The sequence below is a fragment of the Trichomonascus vanleenenianus genome (genome assembly GCF_965637985.1).
Source record: "Trichomonascus vanleenenianus strain CLIB 3782 genome assembly, contig: TRVA0_041S, whole genome shotgun sequence".
In the NCBI taxonomy this organism is placed as follows: Eukaryota; Fungi; Ascomycota; class Dipodascomycetes; order Dipodascales; family Trichomonascaceae; genus Blastobotrys; species Blastobotrys vanleenenianus.
The window spans coordinates 61,002-76,972 of NW_027481846.1; the positions used below are offsets into that span (position 1 = coordinate 61,002).

Sequence of the window (15,971 nt, forward strand, 5' to 3'; positions counted from 1 at the left end):
TCTTATAGAACTCTCTGCATACACTATAAAGAATCATTTCGAAGAGAAAGTGTTCTGTATAGACCTAGTGAAGGAGAAAGAGAGAAGACACAATGAAGTGGACGCTTGGTTCAACAAAGAATTACGCGCTCACGATGATGCTGGTGGGTGCGATAAGTGTCGTGAAAGCTAACGGCTGTACTCCTGTGAAGGGTGGACGAAAACTTCGCTAAATTGCTGCTTGAAACTTACATATTTCGATGGCTGCCGCTACAGTTCCTACAAGTCAGTTTACGATCGTTTGTGGCTTGCATAACATTGTACAAAGGCTAGCTGCTTATCGTACCGTTACATCACATTGTGCAAAGGTTATCGGCTTATCGTACCGCCACATGACGTTTTAAGAGAGTTACCGGTACCAGGTAGAGGATAATTGCTAAGGAAATATCAAATGATGTGTATTAAGCTGTTCCTAATGCAGCTGATATATTATCCCCTGTTGTAGATGTCACATAATTTTCTATGTGGTTACACAGAGAGCTCAATAGTTTGTTTTCAATTATTACTTGTAGCTGTTCCAAGTTAGATCAATGATATGGAGCAACGTTCGTGTATTTTAGCGATACTGCCCACAGTATATTGTTGAATTATAAAATTTATTGGCCCAGTAACCGTTATTGCATTACATGTGGCAGTAAAATGATAATAGTTCAATTCAACTGTACTCTGAGTTCTGATCTTCATCCGTTGAAGGTACCGGCATTTCAATTCATTTACTGCTTCCCAGTGTCATATCGGTAATGCTATAGATGATAGCATAGCATTGCATTGGTTCAAACCAGTTACTACCACCACGACACAGTGACAATTCAACTATCTATGTCATACATAAAAATGGAATAAACCTGAATGGTTATCCTCGTCGATAACTCCGTACTCTGTTACCGGTACCAGCAAATTTCTGATTATATATAGACTGGTCAGTACCTAGAAGATAGTGAACAAACAACAAACTAACAAATAGAATAAAAAAGATACATAAATTCAGGATCGAAACCAATACTTCATAGCGATTATACCAAGACCGCCGTAATGAAGGGTCCCATTTACGCGTGGCGGAGACGCGTCCCGGCGGGAGATTTTCACCCTCATCTTATCCCGCATCACCACCATAACCCATTTTCTCCTACACAGGTTGGAATAATGGATCCGCCAGTCCAGAAGCTCGCATTTCACGATGATTTGCTGAAGAAAAAGCAGATCTCTGAGCTCATGGCATCCCTGGAGGTTAGTAATTGATGTCTATAGCGAGGGAAAAAATGGCTCTAACTAAAGTTTAGGCCCTTTATAAGGAGCTCTCTCAGATTCAGCAAGATTGCTTGGATATTGATTCGCTCAAGCCCACGGCTATGCAATTGAAGAGCGAGCGATTGATCAAGCACAAGGACTTGGGCGTCCGAATTTACACAGCCCGCTGCCTAATCGAAGTGCTGAGACACGCGGTTAACGTCAAGCTTTACACGGAGAAGGAGCTTACGCAGCTATTCTGGCTGTTCCTAAACGTGCTAAAAGATGGATCACTGGACTCATACTACCAGGCGACGTGTAATCTGCTTAGCGCGATGGAAAATATCGAGGTTGCTGGGTTAATGTGCTCTCTACGGAGCGCCGAAAAACTAGTGGTGGGCTACTTTGACGGCTATTACGATATCATAGAGGAGAGTAAGAAGGCAATTGGCCCTCCAGAGATTTTCCTATCTGCAATCCTCTCACAGATTGTGGCGAATTACGAAGGACGGCTGCCGCAGTCGGTAATTGAGCTCATATTTTCCAAATTTTTGTACAACAGCACACCAGAGTCCAAAGACAAGAGCAATGCATCGCTACAATTCCAGCTGCCAAATGCGTACAGGGTGTCAAAATCAATCAGTGCAGAAAACATCGACACTCTCATCCGCTATACTAACCAGTACTTTTCTGAACTGCTCGACCCGTCGTACCTCGGCGGCGATGGCGATGAAGGCGAGTCTGATTCTGAAGAGAGTCCTCAGGCGAAACAACTAAAGCGGACGGAGAACCTCATAGTAGAGATCTGGAACGCAGTACCTGCATTGCTTGTCAACGTGTCGGGTCAGCTAGAAAAGAACTTGGAGGTTGACCACTTTTTGTTGCGGGATATGGCTACGCGCACAATTGGTAAGCTCATTGCTCTTCCATCTCCGGACGGCGACATCCTTCAGGACAGTCCGTCGACGTACAAAAAATGGTTAAAGAGAGGCGCCCAGGACAAGCAGTATTCTATCCGAGTTACGTGGACAAATGCTGCTGCAGAGGCGCTCAAAAAGAGACACTATGTGCCAAAAGACTTGGTTGCAACGTTCGTGTCTCGGCTTGACGATACTAATGAACACGTTAGAATAGCCGCATGTGGGGCTGCTGGCGAATTTGATCTTGCAACCCTGCAGAATCGCATTCATCCTCATGCATCCTCACCTGTTCTGGGGACCCTCTCGAGCCGACTGCGAGATAAAAAGCGAAGTGTGCGCATTGCAGCATTTAGCTCGGTGGGTAAGCTTTACAACAGGGCCTATGGTCTTGATGAAATGTTTGACTGGGTTCCAAGCGCCATTTTTGAACAGATATACCTCAACGACAAGGAAGTAAACGAGCTCATCGATATTACCCTGTGGAACTATATCCTACCCGAAATATCTGATGATAATGCTAGAACTCGAAGACTCTTAAGCGCCAATAAGTGTCTCAGCGATCAGGCTGCGAGAGCCTGGGAGGCTCTAGGCAAGCGACAGGTTGAGACAGCAAAATATGTCAATATGCTGCTGCTGACAGTGAAAAAGTTCGAAAGCGCCAGCGACCCGGGTTCTCTCAAGAACCAATTAAACTTGATGAAGCAGTTCTTTGCTAAGATGTCTTCCAAGGAAGATGAAATGGGCGATGCAATTGATCATATCATTGCGTGTAAAGACAAAAGTCTCTACCGACTTCTAGGCGCTTGCGTCAACCCAGAGAGTAACTACATGACTGTGGTCAGCTCGTTCAAGAAAGTCCTTAAGGCCATGCCGAAATACAAGGCGGAAATGGAAATACTATTGCTGCGATGCAGTTATCTGGCGTTTAACAAGTCGATTATTACGCCTCTAATTCGTATTTCGCGGGACAATGAGGACACTCTAAACAGTGTGGCGCACTCCTATCTGAGAGAAATTGCCACCCATGCTCCTTTGCTTCTGTCTAACCAGGCGGATGAACTGATTTCGCTCATCAGCGCAGCAGAGCCTGGGAAAGAGGTTGCCGAAAATGCCGACACAAATAACGTGGACACACTGAAAACAGCCAATATGCTATTCCATAAGTCTAAGGAGAAGTTCCCTCAGTCTGAACATTTTGCAGAAAAAATCCTGGAATTCTGCTCCAAAGGAACACCGGCAGAAGCCAAACAAGCAGTCAAGCTCCTCCATTATAGCGAGCGCAAAGAGATGTATTGCAATATTCTTGTCGGCGAAATTGTAAAGCTTCTTTCCGAGTTCAACGAAGCGTCCGACGAGGAGATAGAAGAAAAGTTTGCTGCTTCTAGAATGCCCACCCAGCTATCCGCACTAGCTCAGCTTTATCTCGTTGCTCCAGAGCTTACCGAGGCCCATTCCGATGTCATTAGCGAGGTGCTGATCCGGCGGTTTATTATGTCTAACGCTCTGGCGTCATCGGACGAGTTATATGAGAAGTCATGGATAGAGGACGAGGAAGTTGATGACTTTTGCAATTGCAAATTGCTCAGCTTACGTGTGTTTGTCAACCGACTGCGGTCAATTGTTGAATGGAATGATACAACCGATCGGGCTATCCCAGTGCTCAAGGTCCTCATATCATTGTTGGGGAATCTTGGCGAATTGGCACGGACTAGAGACACCCCTGCAGGATATAAATCACGGCTCCGTCTCGAGGCCGGATTGAAGCTCCTCAAACTGGCGAGAATTCCTGTCTACGAGAAACTTATCCGAGCGTCGGACCTTGATCGAATGGTTTTGCTTCTCCAGGACGAATGCCTCCATATTCGGCAACGTTTTGTTACGCAGCTTACGAGATATCTCTCCGGGTCTAGTCAGAAGTTGCCAGAGCGATACCTGGCCCTTGTGTTTATGATGGCCTATGAACCAGATAATGATCTTGCTAAAATAGTCACTACATGGATCAAGGCTCGCTTCGCTCAGCAACAGGAGGCTTCAAGCTACAGGACTAGTTCCTCAAATGATCTTGTTTTTGAAAAGGCATTCTCAAGACTCATTTACCTTACTGCACACCACCAGGATGTGTTCAATGACGATGATGTGGTTGAAGACGGTAACAGAAAAATGGTCGAGGATCTGGGCCAAATTATGAGGTATCTCTTGTACTACCTAACTCTGATTGCCCACCAGAACAACCTCGGACTGATATTCCACATTGCACAGCGAGTCAAGCAATATCGTGACGTTGAAGAGGATTATAGTACGCGGCTCTATATCGTTAGCGAGCTCGCTGAATTCGTCGTGATCAGGTATCGGGACCTGAAGAGCTGGAACATGGACGCATGGCCAGGCACCATAGCGCTTCCAAGAGATGCATTCAAAGGAATGGCAAGCACCGAGCAAGCGAAGGAAGTGGCACGAAAGTCATTTATCTCTGAAGCGATAACGCCCGAGTTGGAAGATCACTTTAAGAAACTGGTTCATAATACTGGCAAGCACCATCCACGCCCACACGGCACCGGCACGGCAGGATCTGGTGCAAAGAAGGTTGAAAGTGGAGATGAAAGCGAGGCAGAGCCTCCGAGAAAGAAAGTTACCAAGCGGACCCGGAAGAAGAGCAATGCGAGCAGTACGAAACGGGCGAAGAGTGAAGAAGCGCCACGGAGACAGAGCTCGCGATTGCAGCGCAACAAAGTCAACTATGGTGAAGAATCTGATGAAGACGATGAGGGCAAAAATGACCAAAGCGAAGAGGAGAGCGATTACGAGTAATGAAATATATGAGTTCTAATGGGATAATGACTAGACGTTAGTGTCCAAATATTATGAATTGAAAATTGATCAAGTATATGCTAGATAATAAATTACGACCTCCTATATATATTAAACACAGGGGAGGAGGATGAGAAATGCAGGTCTTCATGACATTCAATCATCCGAATACAAAAACTCCAACAGCTTTTCTTTGCCCTTAAGCTGCATTAGCTGCTTAATGGCAAGCAGTTGATCGTACTCATCGAGGTCACTGTCCTCGTCAACCTCTGATCTTTTCCTCTTCCTTCGTGTAGCTGGCAGATCGTGTTGCTCGGCCGATTCTTTCTTGACTGAACCATGATGCAGTTCTTTCTGCCGGCTAAGAGGAGCCAGTGCCGCATCTACAAGAACCGACATATTCGCTCTGGCAAGCGCAGAGTCCGCGGCCGGGGAGCCATTCAGCTGGAAATAACTGAGATTTCGTACTGCATCCTTCACATCAGATGACCTTAGCGCAAGCTCATCGAGCGCCATGAGCACCTTGGTCGTATCCATTAGCGGATACGGGTCCTCGTAGCACTCATCCCTAACACTTTCAATGAAATCCAGCTTGATCGACTCTTCGGGAAGTCGATAAACAACATCGTCCATGCCAAACATAAGTCTTTGTTTGAGAACTGGATTCTTCACCTTCGAAGAGAATCCAGTCGCAGTGTTCTTTACATCGTCAAATAAGGAAGGAATCTTTTGGAATTGCCCCTCATCTTCGTCTTCGTCGTTGATGACTTCGATATGTCCATTGTTCTTGAACCGCCGCTGCAAAGTGGGGTCTTCATATTTTACTTTTCGCGGTCTCCGCGCCAGCTTCACCCCTTGATCCGAGTGGTTCGGACACCGCCATTTAGTACCAGCTTGAAGCACTGGTGGAGTAACACAGTCCACATGGAAAGCGAGTGGGCAGTAGTCGCAGGTGAGGACCTGAACACCGTTGAGGGCCGATTTTTTGCACCGATGACAGAGGATTGGGTCTCCGTTTTTGTCCAGAACCTTGAGAGGGTCGTCCAAATCCCTCACAATAGCAGTCTCCTTATTTGGTGGACGGCTTTCGACCTCGTACTCGCCGTCAGAAGCGGGAATAACCCCTTCGTACCGAATTTGGAGGTCTTTTGGTAGAGCAAACTGCACCGGGTTGATCCGATCCATGTCATCCAACAATTGGCTCCATATGCCCTTTTTATGGGGCAACGGAGGATGCTTTTTAACATAGCACTTTCGACAATACCACTCATCAGGCAGGTTCTCCTCATCTACCGGTGGGTCTGTGCAGAAGAAGTGGAACGAATTGGGGCAGCCTTCGCAGCACACAAAGTTACCAACACCACCACACGCAGCACAGTAGTCAATGTTCACCTAGAATTCATAAGTTAGTAAAAAAGACGTAGAGATTTAGCAAAGGTTGGATTGCATACCATGTTCTCCATTTTTTCGTTTTTCTTTTTGGCCTCCTCATCAGAGCCGCTTCTTGATCGATTCAAGTCCTCTTCAGCTCCGTTAGGAGTAGCGACAGGCTCTTCATTCTTCGGTTTATTCGGTTTCCGACCTCGCCTTTTGCTTCCTGGTTTAGGCCCCGGCTTCTTTCGAATCTTGACCGGGGGTTCTTCAGGCTTCTTCGCCAGCTCTTTTTCCTCCAGTTCAAGCCCCTCCTGAGGCTTGTAGTAGTCTACAGGGTCGGTCACTCGTCGCGATCGACGCACTGCTTCGTCATCACGAACATTGGAGTTCTTGACAATTGTGTTGAACAGATTCGTCTTGAGTTTGATCTTGAAACTGCCCTCTTGACTTGACGTTAGCGGCGGGCTAGGCGGTCGTGACTGATCTGACGAATTCTGTTCTGTTTCGGACAGTCCCGGGCCAGCGGGGCTATTATGGTCGCTGTTGGTGACTGAGCGCGATGATTTGACAGACTGTTTTAACAGTTTTGCTGGTGGCGGAGTGTCGATTGGGTATCCGGTGACCATCGCCTTCTGTGATCCCGGTTCAGGTTCTGTCCATGGCTTGAATGTAATTTTTGGTGGTTGTGGTGCCAGCTGCTTCTGCTGGGCTGACCTAGGAGTCAATCTTGACTTTGTGGAAGAGGCTGACGAAGGAGTGGTGCCTCCCGACGCCTTTCTGCCTCTTCCGGATGGGGTGAAGTACTGCTCAATCACTTTTGAAGAGTTCGCCCAATAAAGGGGAGACGTAGCCAACTAGCTAAATGGGATTGAGTATAACGCGAGAGAGATCACGCAATAGAGTGCTAAGTGTCCTCTGGCGGAATAAGCGGCAGCAAAAAAGAGCAACCGACTATAAAGAACAGTTCAGAATCTGCCCCTATAGAGACGAGGAAAGAATGTCCTTTTCTGGTCAATTCAAATCGCGTTGCAAGACGATTGCCGCGACAGCCAGTCAAATAAGAATTTTTTTTCTTCCCCTTGAACAGATCCGTTCTCTTCTTTATGTGTGTTGAGAAGAGACAAATATATGGATCGCGTAAATGGGGGTTGTGTGGTTGGAAATAATTAAGTAGAAAAAAAATAGATCTAATCACGAACGAGATATGGGAACCGGCGACAATTGATGGTGAGTTCCGGTTAAGGCGTTGCGTGACGTTTTTTTTTTCCTGCGTGGTTGGTGGTGTGTGGATGGGAAGTTGGCAAAAGGGACACTCACCAGTCAGATCCAGGGAATGGATTCGATTGAAGAGAGAGAGAGAGAGAGAGAAAAATTAATGGCGGAGGAGGAACACACTAGCGCGTCGAACCACCTTCAAATTGATTTCAACAGAATGCTTGAGGCCTAGGTTAGGGCTTCTATTTAGTCAATGCAGCCGGTTTGGCGACTATTCAAGCGCTTGGATACGATTGGAATATCCGGGTTGAAGTAGAGAAGAGAAAATATGAAAAGTGGAAACAAAAAAAGTGGGAACGGTTATGTAAAGGGGGCGACTTAAAGGTTATTGCGTCAACTTTGGGAACTGGATCATATAGGGAACAAAATAGGCCGATTCAATATCGGTAGCATTGAATTGTCAATTAGATTCATCGTTGCACCTATGCAATCTTGGGTAGCTTCAATTCTGGTTAGCTAAATAGCCCGTGGTACCTCTATTCGAGTTTGTTGATTCCGCTTTCGTTGGATTCCCGGAAATGCAATCTGAACCAGTCATCAATACCAATCGTTAACTCCGCTGTGATACTCTACGAGCTCCCTCCTTCCATTCCAATTTGCAGTTATCAATCAGACTCAATCTCTATTTTGTTTGATGGTTTTTCCAATCTTCTCTGGTTGAGTAATATCATGAGTCTTGTCGACAATCGATGTTGATTCACCAATCATAGACCACTTGAGATTCGGAACTTGGACACGCCTGGAAACCCCTTTGATCACTACGAATCTGGCTTCAGTAGATAGACATACGTTTTATGTAACTGCAGTCTAATGCCGAAGTGTTTAAGGCAATGTTTAGATGGCATAGCAGCCGTTGATAAAATGTCGTCGTTATGACTACACCTCAAGTGATCAAACCAAACCATTTCAACCTCCCCCGAAGATAGACCTCGCAGTTGGACTAACACCATATGCAACTGTTAATTCCTGCTTTACTTCTTTATCTCTATTATTATCATCTTTGAGATTATTTCAGTCTTTTTTGTTCATAGAAGCAAATTCATCTTATGGGGACACTATGGGTCACACCCTCCCCCTTTTGATACTACGTCTGACATAATAGAGAAAACCGTTCAACACGCCATCGCGTGTGTCTTTTTAAGCGAGCGAGCAAGTCTAGTAGCATCGTGTAAATATGAAGAGGATGGCCCTGTCTTTTCATTTGACAGAGATGTCAATAAACTTCCTCGCAGATCCCGCTCAACTAATCGCTATTTGTTCAAGCTTGAGATGAGGAAGTATTACCATTCAGCGTCTTTAATAGTCCTATTTGTTTTCGGATCTATGCTAGTGAATCTACTAGCATAATGTGGATTATGAAGCGGATGGTCCTGTCTTTTCATTTGACAGAGATGCAACTAAACTGCCTGGTAGATCCCACTTAATTATTCGCTATTTGTTGAAGGTTGAAATAAGGAAGTATTACTATTCAACGTCTTTAGTGGTTTCTATTTTGTTTTAGGAGTTGTATTAGTTTCTTCGACCGTACAGAGGTCCAAAAAACGAAGACGATGCCTTATCGACTTCCATCTAACAACCAACTTATTTCCTGGTGAATAAAGGTAACATAAGCACAAAAATTTTAGACTGCATAACTATATAACGTATTGAAGATTGCCCAAGCTTTTCTTATTCTTCGTCAACTGTAGAAAATAGAGGATTATATCGCGTCGAATCCTTAGGTGTGTCCCCGCCTTTCAACCCATGCAATCGAACTACAAAGCAACAACAAAAACATCGTTCATCATGATATTGAAAAAAAAAATACTGTTTCTACAAATATATAGTGTATGAATATATTTATAATTAAGCAGAAGCAGAAGCGGCCTTCTTCTTCTTGTTCTTGGAGTTGGACTTCAATGGCTTGGTCAAAAGCTCAGCCACCTTCTCATCGAGAACCTTCTTGTCGGTAGAGATCTTAGTAAAGTCTGGAGCTGGAGCGCTGGCAAGCTTCAGGTTGCCGGTCTTGGTAAGGGCAACAGTGGTGAAGAACTGGGCAACAACGTTCTCCTCCTTCTCGTAGAGCACCTCGTACGGGGTAACGAGCTGGTGGGAAATGCACTCATTAAGACCCATTCGGGCCTTCTTTGGATCGTCAAGGCTTCGCAGAGAGAATGGGAACGCACCGGCCTTCTTCTGGATCTCGGAGAAAGTGGCTCGGGAGGTTCGCAGTCTCAGCTGGTAAGTGAGATCGTTCTTCTTGAAGATGGTGGTGGCCTTGTCACCTGGTCGGCACTTGCCCTCGCCAGATGAGACAAGAATGTCAACACCGTAGACCTCACCCTCAGCAAAAGTGTGGGTGTCAAAGTCTCGCTTCTGGCCCTCGGTCGGGTTGAGGATAATTCGCTTCTTACCATCAACGACGTTCTGCTTCTGCTCGTTCGAAAGCATGCCCTCGAGAGCGGAGCAGCCAAAGTCCTTGACTACAGTGTCAACAACCTTGGTGACGTCCCAGTTCTTGTTGCCTGGTCGGATGGTTCGCAGAGCAGCCTCGCTGGCGTACCAGGCAGCCGCAATGGCATCAGCAACCTTGCCAGAGGCAGTGCCGCCAACAACAATGGTATCGGCTAGAATCGACGCGTAGCCATCGATCTGGGCACCCAGAGTGATCTTGACAACATCACCGGTCTTGAGGATGATCTCAGCCTCTGGCTCAGTCTCGAGTGGAGACAGGTGGGCCGCCACGTTGTTTGGCGAGATCGAGGTCGGGAAAGCAATGCCCTTGGCGATCTTCTTGCCCTTGTAGACCTTATCGGTCTCGTCAACAAGCTGCTTGTCACCCTCAATGGTCAGATCAATCAGCTTGGCACCTTCAACACAGAGCTCCTTGATGTTCTTGAGAACCTTGGCGGAGATGTCGCCAGCGACCTTGTACTTGGTGACAACGTCTGGGTTGTTAATGGTGGTATCGACTTCGACTATAAAAAAACTCGCGTCAGCTAGTTCAATTGGCTTCCAATTACTCAATTATACGTACCCTTGTTCTCAGTAGACATGATTTATGTGATTTCTTGCGTGTTTAGCGACCGTTTCGATGGAGCGTAGCAGAGTTTTTTCACAATGGAGACCCTCATCGGCCGCACACGGTCGCTTTTCCGTGGCCGGGCCCCGCCTTGTTTGGGCGCCATTCCGGGCCGGGAAAAACCCTTGGACTTTCGTCCAATTGGGCCGTGGACCTATAGGGCTGAAGTGACTCTTTTCAGAGGCCCTGATAAGCTTTCTCAGAGTTCACTCAATAATCGATTGAATTGACCAAATGAGCATCGTTAAGCGACTCTTCTCGACCAGTGTCGCCCGCCAGGCGGCCGACAAGTCGCGATTCGTGCCTAAGAGCGGGGTTTACCCGAAGGAGTTTAAGGTTGGAGGGCTGCATTGCGGAGTCAAGAAGGACGCCAGCAAAAAGGACCTGGCGCTCATCGTGTCAGACCGGCCCTGTTCAGCGGCGGCTGTGTTCACTACGAACAAGTTCCAAGCGGCACCCGTCCAGGTATCCAAGAAAGTGCTTGACGCGGCCCACGGAGAAGGGATCCGCGCCATTGTCATCAACTCTGGAAATGCCAATTCTGTCACCGGCGATAAAGGCATGCAGGATGCTCTGGCCATGGTGGACGCTACTGACCGGGCTATCGGCTCGGAACAGTCGCCGGCAACCTTGGTCATGTCCACTGGTGTAATTGGCCAGAAGCTGCCTATTGACAAGATTATTAGTGGCATTCCTAAGCTCGCTGGTCAGCTGGGCCAGGACCACACTGCGTGGCTCGAGACTACCCGGGCCATTTGCACGACCGACACTTTCCCCAAGCTTACCTCCAAGGAGTTCTCTATCGGCGGGAATACGTACCGAGTCGCGGGCCTAGCCAAGGGTGCCGGTATGATCCACCCAAACATGGCTACTCTGCTGGGATTCTTTGTCACCGACGCGCCAGTAGCCGCCAAGGCGCTCAGTTCTATCCTTACCTATGCCACAGAGCGAAGCTTCAATTCTATTAGTGTCGACGGCGACACTTCGACCAATGACACTATTGCTGCACTCGCCAATGGTGCAGCTGGTGGCCAGGAGATCCAAGACGATGTCAATTGCGACAACTACCAGGCCTTGAGGAGTGTTATTACTGAATTTTCCCAGGATCTTGCCAAACTCGTCGTGCGAGACGGCGAGGGTGCCACTAAGTTTGTCACTATTACCGTAGAGGATGCCAACTCTTTTGCTGATGCCAAGCAAATTGCCAGCACAATTGCGCAGTCGCCACTAGTCAAGACTGCCTTGTACGGCAAGGACGCCAACTGGGGCCGAATTCTGTGTGCCACTGGCTATTCTGGTGTTGAGGTCGACCCAAGCAAGACCTGTGTTTCGTTTGTGCCAACCGATGGGTCTGAGACTCTCAAATTGCTCGTTAATGGTGAGCCGGAAGCTGTTGATGAGGCCCGAGCCAGCGAGATTTTGGACATGGAGGACCTTGAGATTCGGGTCAACGTGGGCACCGGCGGTGGAGCCGGGACGCAGTTTTGGACCTGCGATCTTAGCCATGAGTATGTCACCATCAATGGCGACTATAGAACTTAACCAGTTGTATATATCAACAGAACATCACCAGCCCACTAACGAGCTGCTCTTAATTAGAACATCATCACCAACCCACCAACATACTAACCAACTGTTCGTAATTAGAACCTACCAGTCGACTAACCAATTCGTAAATAGAACTTATCAGCCGACTAACCAATTCGGAATAGTATACGCATAGGAAAACATCCAAGGGAATAAATGCAATTTCCCGGCTTTATCCAATGGTTATCAAGACTTCCAAGGAAGGAATAACAAGTAAAGTGGGGCCCTCAAGACTTGTTAAGCACTTTCACATCAATGAACCAACTGCGCTGCTCCAAGTGGAACTACCACAGAACTATAAACGGCAGTTAATTGATGGAATCTTTTTAAAGATATTCGTTCCCACCAATTAGGAAGTATCCCAGGGGAGGATTGGTCGACCCGCCAATTAAGATCTCACTCAAACAAGGTGTGATCATCCCACCAACTCTGAGGTCTCACAAGGAAGGTATGGTCGTACCATCATGATGCAATCTCCCAGGGAAAGCATCTCGCCGAAATCCCAAGGAAGGTGTGGTCGTCTCGCCAATTATAAAGTCTCCCTAATGACGATTTAGTCGCCTCAATCACCACTCACTGCACACCAAGCATATATGTGCAATGTGATCACTGGAAATATGGAAGGCATTCCATCAATTATCCCATCTAATCGCGCGCTTAAGGTTATCAACGCGACACCTTTAATAGTAATGGGCTACTTCCGCTTGACCATTGATCCACTGCGCGGCTTGGTATACTCTCCCCCTTCCTCCTCCAAACTCTTAAGAAAAACTGCGCTGGATAGTGAGAACATCCGGTCCTGGTTTGTGAACGTCATGCGGCGCTTATTCGGATTACTCTTCATATAATTATCAAACCCGCGCACGGCATTGCCGTTCTGCGTATCCTCAAGATACGACCCTTCGGTCCGGTAGATCTCCTCCTCCAAACTATTAAGATTCTTGTCCAGTGTACGCTTCTTATTGATGAGCTCTTTCAAGCTCTTTCTCATCTTCTCATACTCGGCGGTCTGGGCAGCCCGGTCCTTTGAAGTAACGCCATTCTCCTGCTTAATCTCCACTTCCTTATTCTCCTCCTTGGGCTTCGCCTTGTCGTTCTCTGTACTTGTAGGCATCCTGTTAAACCAAAAATCGCGCTCTCTCGTAACTCCTCGCTCTCTCTTGTCGCGTTTGATTCAATTAACCGCTGCCATGGAGGTTTTCACCGATTTCGTGGTTTTTGGTGATGTTTTTGCGCTTGCGCGCGCGTTGGGAGGAAACCTCGGGGGTCATCACCAAAAAACGCGTCTGAAAAGTTCGACGACGACCCAAGGAGATCCCAGGAGTTAAGAGAGATAGAGAAAGCGGGAAATAGAGGGAGAAAGTGTGAGAGATGTCGTTTCAGGGGCAGCAGTTCAACAGCTTTACGCCTCAGCAGCAGCAGCAATTTCTGCAGCAACAACAGCAGCAGCAGCAGCAGCAGCAGCAGCAACAACAACAACCGCAGCAGATGATGAACCGCCAACAGCCGCAACAGCAGATGGGGAACGACAGCTCGTACCAGTTCCAGCCTCAGCAACAGCAAGGGATGATGCCCCAGTACCTTCAACAGCTACAGCAACAGCAGTTACGGGCTCAACAGCTTCAGCAACAGCAGCAACAACAGCCTCAGCAGGCAGCCCAGAATCAAATGAGCTTCCAGCGACAGCCCCAGCCTCAACCCCAGCAGCAAATGGCTCGTAATGGAGTGCCTGGTCAGGGTATAATGGGCCTGGGGAACTCCACGCCGCAACAGACCTCCTCTCCAATGCAAATGGGCCAACAGTTTGCGCGACCGTACCAGTTCCAGCAGCAGAACCAACAGCCTCAGATGTCTCCCCAGGCTCAAATGCAGCGGACAGGGTCCCAGGGGAATATTCCCCAAGGAATTATGCCCCAGGGTAACATGCCCCAGGCAAATATTGTCCAACAGCAATTCCTTCAGCAACAGCAGCAACAGCCAGTTCTTTCTCCGCAGGTACAGAACCCCAGCGGGGTTGCGAGGGTGGCCCCTACGGCCAACGCTGTAGACGAGTTTTCAAGCCCCGAAGCCATCATTAAGGTGGTTTCGCAAAAACGGGAGGACGACCCAGAGTCGCAGCAGCTCAAGCGGGTGGTTAGGCGGGACGCTGAGTACGAAATTGAGCTGAAAAAGAGCCTCAAGCGCGAAGGAGAGTATATTAATAAGAAGAGGATCACACTGGACTACCTCAACCAGGTGCGACAGCTGCGCCATGCCCAGCCGAGTGCCGTTTTTGGCCAGGGCTATCAGGGATACGGATCCGGGTTCACAGGACTCAAGCCGCAGCTGATATACCCCATTGACCGAAAGAGATCGGGCCGGAAGAGCCGCGATCTCATGATGACCAAGGAGCAGGAGGATTTGGTTGCCGAAACTGAAGAAGTATTGTGTCCCATTCGACTGGACTGCGACTTTGACAAATGGAGACTGCGTGATACGTTTACGTGGAACATTAACGAGAAGACGCTATCAGTTAAGCAGTTTGCTGAGGCGCTATTAGAAGATTTCTCGCTCTCGCTGAACTACACACAAACGCTAGCGAGCCAGATCAGCGAGCAGCTGAGCGATTTCCACCCCCATGCGTTTACCAACATTTCCAAGGATCCAACAACGCTACACGAGAAGAACGAGGATATGCGGATTCTTATTAAACTCGACATCACAGTGGGGCAACACAATCTCGTAGACCAGTTTGAATGGGACCTCAACTGTGCTGAGAACAGCCCCGAAGAGTTTGCCGAAACCATGTGTCGCGAGCTGAGTCTGTCGGGGGAGTTTGTCACGGCTATTGCGCATGCCATTCGGGAACAAACCCAGCTGTACACCAAGACGCTTTTCCTCACTGGATACGAATTCAACGGCAAGCTCGTGGAGGACGAGGATATTCGCCGCGAGCTGTGCAACACTGTCCATCCGGACGAGTTCATGAGACCGCAGCACCGGCTCAAGGAGTTTACGCCGGTGCTGTTTGAGATCCCAGACGCCGAGCTGGATAGGCAGGACAAGGACCGGGAGCGAGACTTTAGACGTAAGCGACGGCAGGGCAGAGCCGGCCGCCGGGGTGGCCCCGTGCTGCCTGATCTCAAGGAAACCATTCGAACGTTCCGGTCTCCGGTATACTCTTCTATTCTTCCTGGTGGCATTGATCGTAACGTGGAGATTATTCGCAAGAACCTCAAGAGCCACGAAAGCGATGAAGACGAGGATGAGGAGTCATCAGGCGGTACGTATGGCAGGGCTACTCGACGGGGCCGACAGGCTGCCCACGCTGCCCAGGCGGCTATCACTGGCCAGATACAGCTGAACCAGCACCAGAACCCGCGGTTCAGCTCACCTAGCATAGGCACGCGGATGACTCCTGTTCAGTTCCAGCAGCCTCCGCAGCAGCAGCCCCCGCAGCAGCCGGTCGTCGCGTCCCATTACCAATTCCAGCCGCAGTACAACCAGCCAGAGCAGGTAGAGGAGATAACCTCGTATATGGTGAAAATCAGGACTACTCCGCGAGTCCAGCAGTTCCTTTCCCTGAGGGGTTACTAATCTGCAATCCGCTACTAATCCGATACCAATCCGATAGCAATTCTTCGGATTACTAATGGAAAGAGCTGCTAATATTTGGAAAGGGCTATTAATCTGTGGAAAGA

At 48.2% G+C, this 15,971-nt stretch overlaps 6 protein-coding genes across 6 annotated transcripts; 3 read left to right on the forward strand and 3 right to left on the reverse strand.

Moving 5' to 3' along the window:
* Positions 1 to 1,182: 1,182 nt before the first annotated feature.
* PDS5 (sister chromatid cohesion factor PDS5) lies at positions 1,183 to 4,994 on the forward strand (the record flags this gene model as incomplete). Its single annotated transcript, XM_076686642.1, has 2 exons — positions 1,183 to 1,266; positions 1,320 to 4,994. The coding sequence occupies 2 exons, from the start codon at positions 1,183 to 1,185 to the stop codon at positions 4,992 to 4,994; spliced, it is 3,759 nt and encodes a 1,252-aa protein (XP_076539116.1).
* Positions 4,995 to 5,150: 156 nt separating this feature from the next.
* On the reverse strand, positions 5,151 to 6,994 carry RCO1 (Rco1p; the record flags this gene model as incomplete). Its single annotated transcript, XM_076686643.1, has 2 exons — positions 5,151 to 6,386; positions 6,446 to 6,994. 2 exons carry the CDS (start codon positions 6,992 to 6,994, stop codon positions 5,151 to 5,153), a joined length of 1,785 nt encoding a protein of 594 aa, XP_076539117.1.
* Positions 6,995 to 9,488: 2,494 nt separating this feature from the next.
* On the reverse strand, positions 9,489 to 10,678 carry TRVA0_041S00694 (uncharacterized protein; the record flags this gene model as incomplete). Its single annotated transcript, XM_076686644.1, has 2 exons — positions 9,489 to 10,600; positions 10,660 to 10,678. 2 exons carry the CDS (start codon positions 10,676 to 10,678, stop codon positions 9,489 to 9,491), a joined length of 1,131 nt encoding a protein of 376 aa, XP_076539118.1.
* A 260-nt stretch (positions 10,679 to 10,938) lies between these two features.
* On the forward strand, positions 10,939 to 12,246 carry ARG7 (glutamate N-acetyltransferase; the record flags this gene model as incomplete). Its single annotated transcript, XM_076686645.1, has 1 exon — positions 10,939 to 12,246. The coding sequence occupies one exon, from the start codon at positions 10,939 to 10,941 to the stop codon at positions 12,244 to 12,246; it is 1,308 nt and encodes a 435-aa protein (XP_076539119.1).
* Positions 12,247 to 12,985: 739 nt separating this feature from the next.
* EAF6 (Eaf6p) lies at positions 12,986 to 13,405 on the reverse strand (the record flags this gene model as incomplete). Its single annotated transcript, XM_076686646.1, has 1 exon — positions 12,986 to 13,405. One exon carries the CDS (start codon positions 13,403 to 13,405, stop codon positions 12,986 to 12,988), a length of 420 nt encoding a protein of 139 aa, XP_076539120.1.
* A 257-nt stretch (positions 13,406 to 13,662) lies between these two features.
* On the forward strand, positions 13,663 to 15,867 carry TRVA0_041S00760 (SWI/SNF chromatin-remodeling complex subunit SNF5; the record flags this gene model as incomplete). Its single annotated transcript, XM_076686647.1, has 1 exon — positions 13,663 to 15,867. The coding sequence occupies one exon, from the start codon at positions 13,663 to 13,665 to the stop codon at positions 15,865 to 15,867; it is 2,205 nt and encodes a 734-aa protein (XP_076539121.1).
* Positions 15,868 to 15,971: the final 104 nt, after the last annotated feature.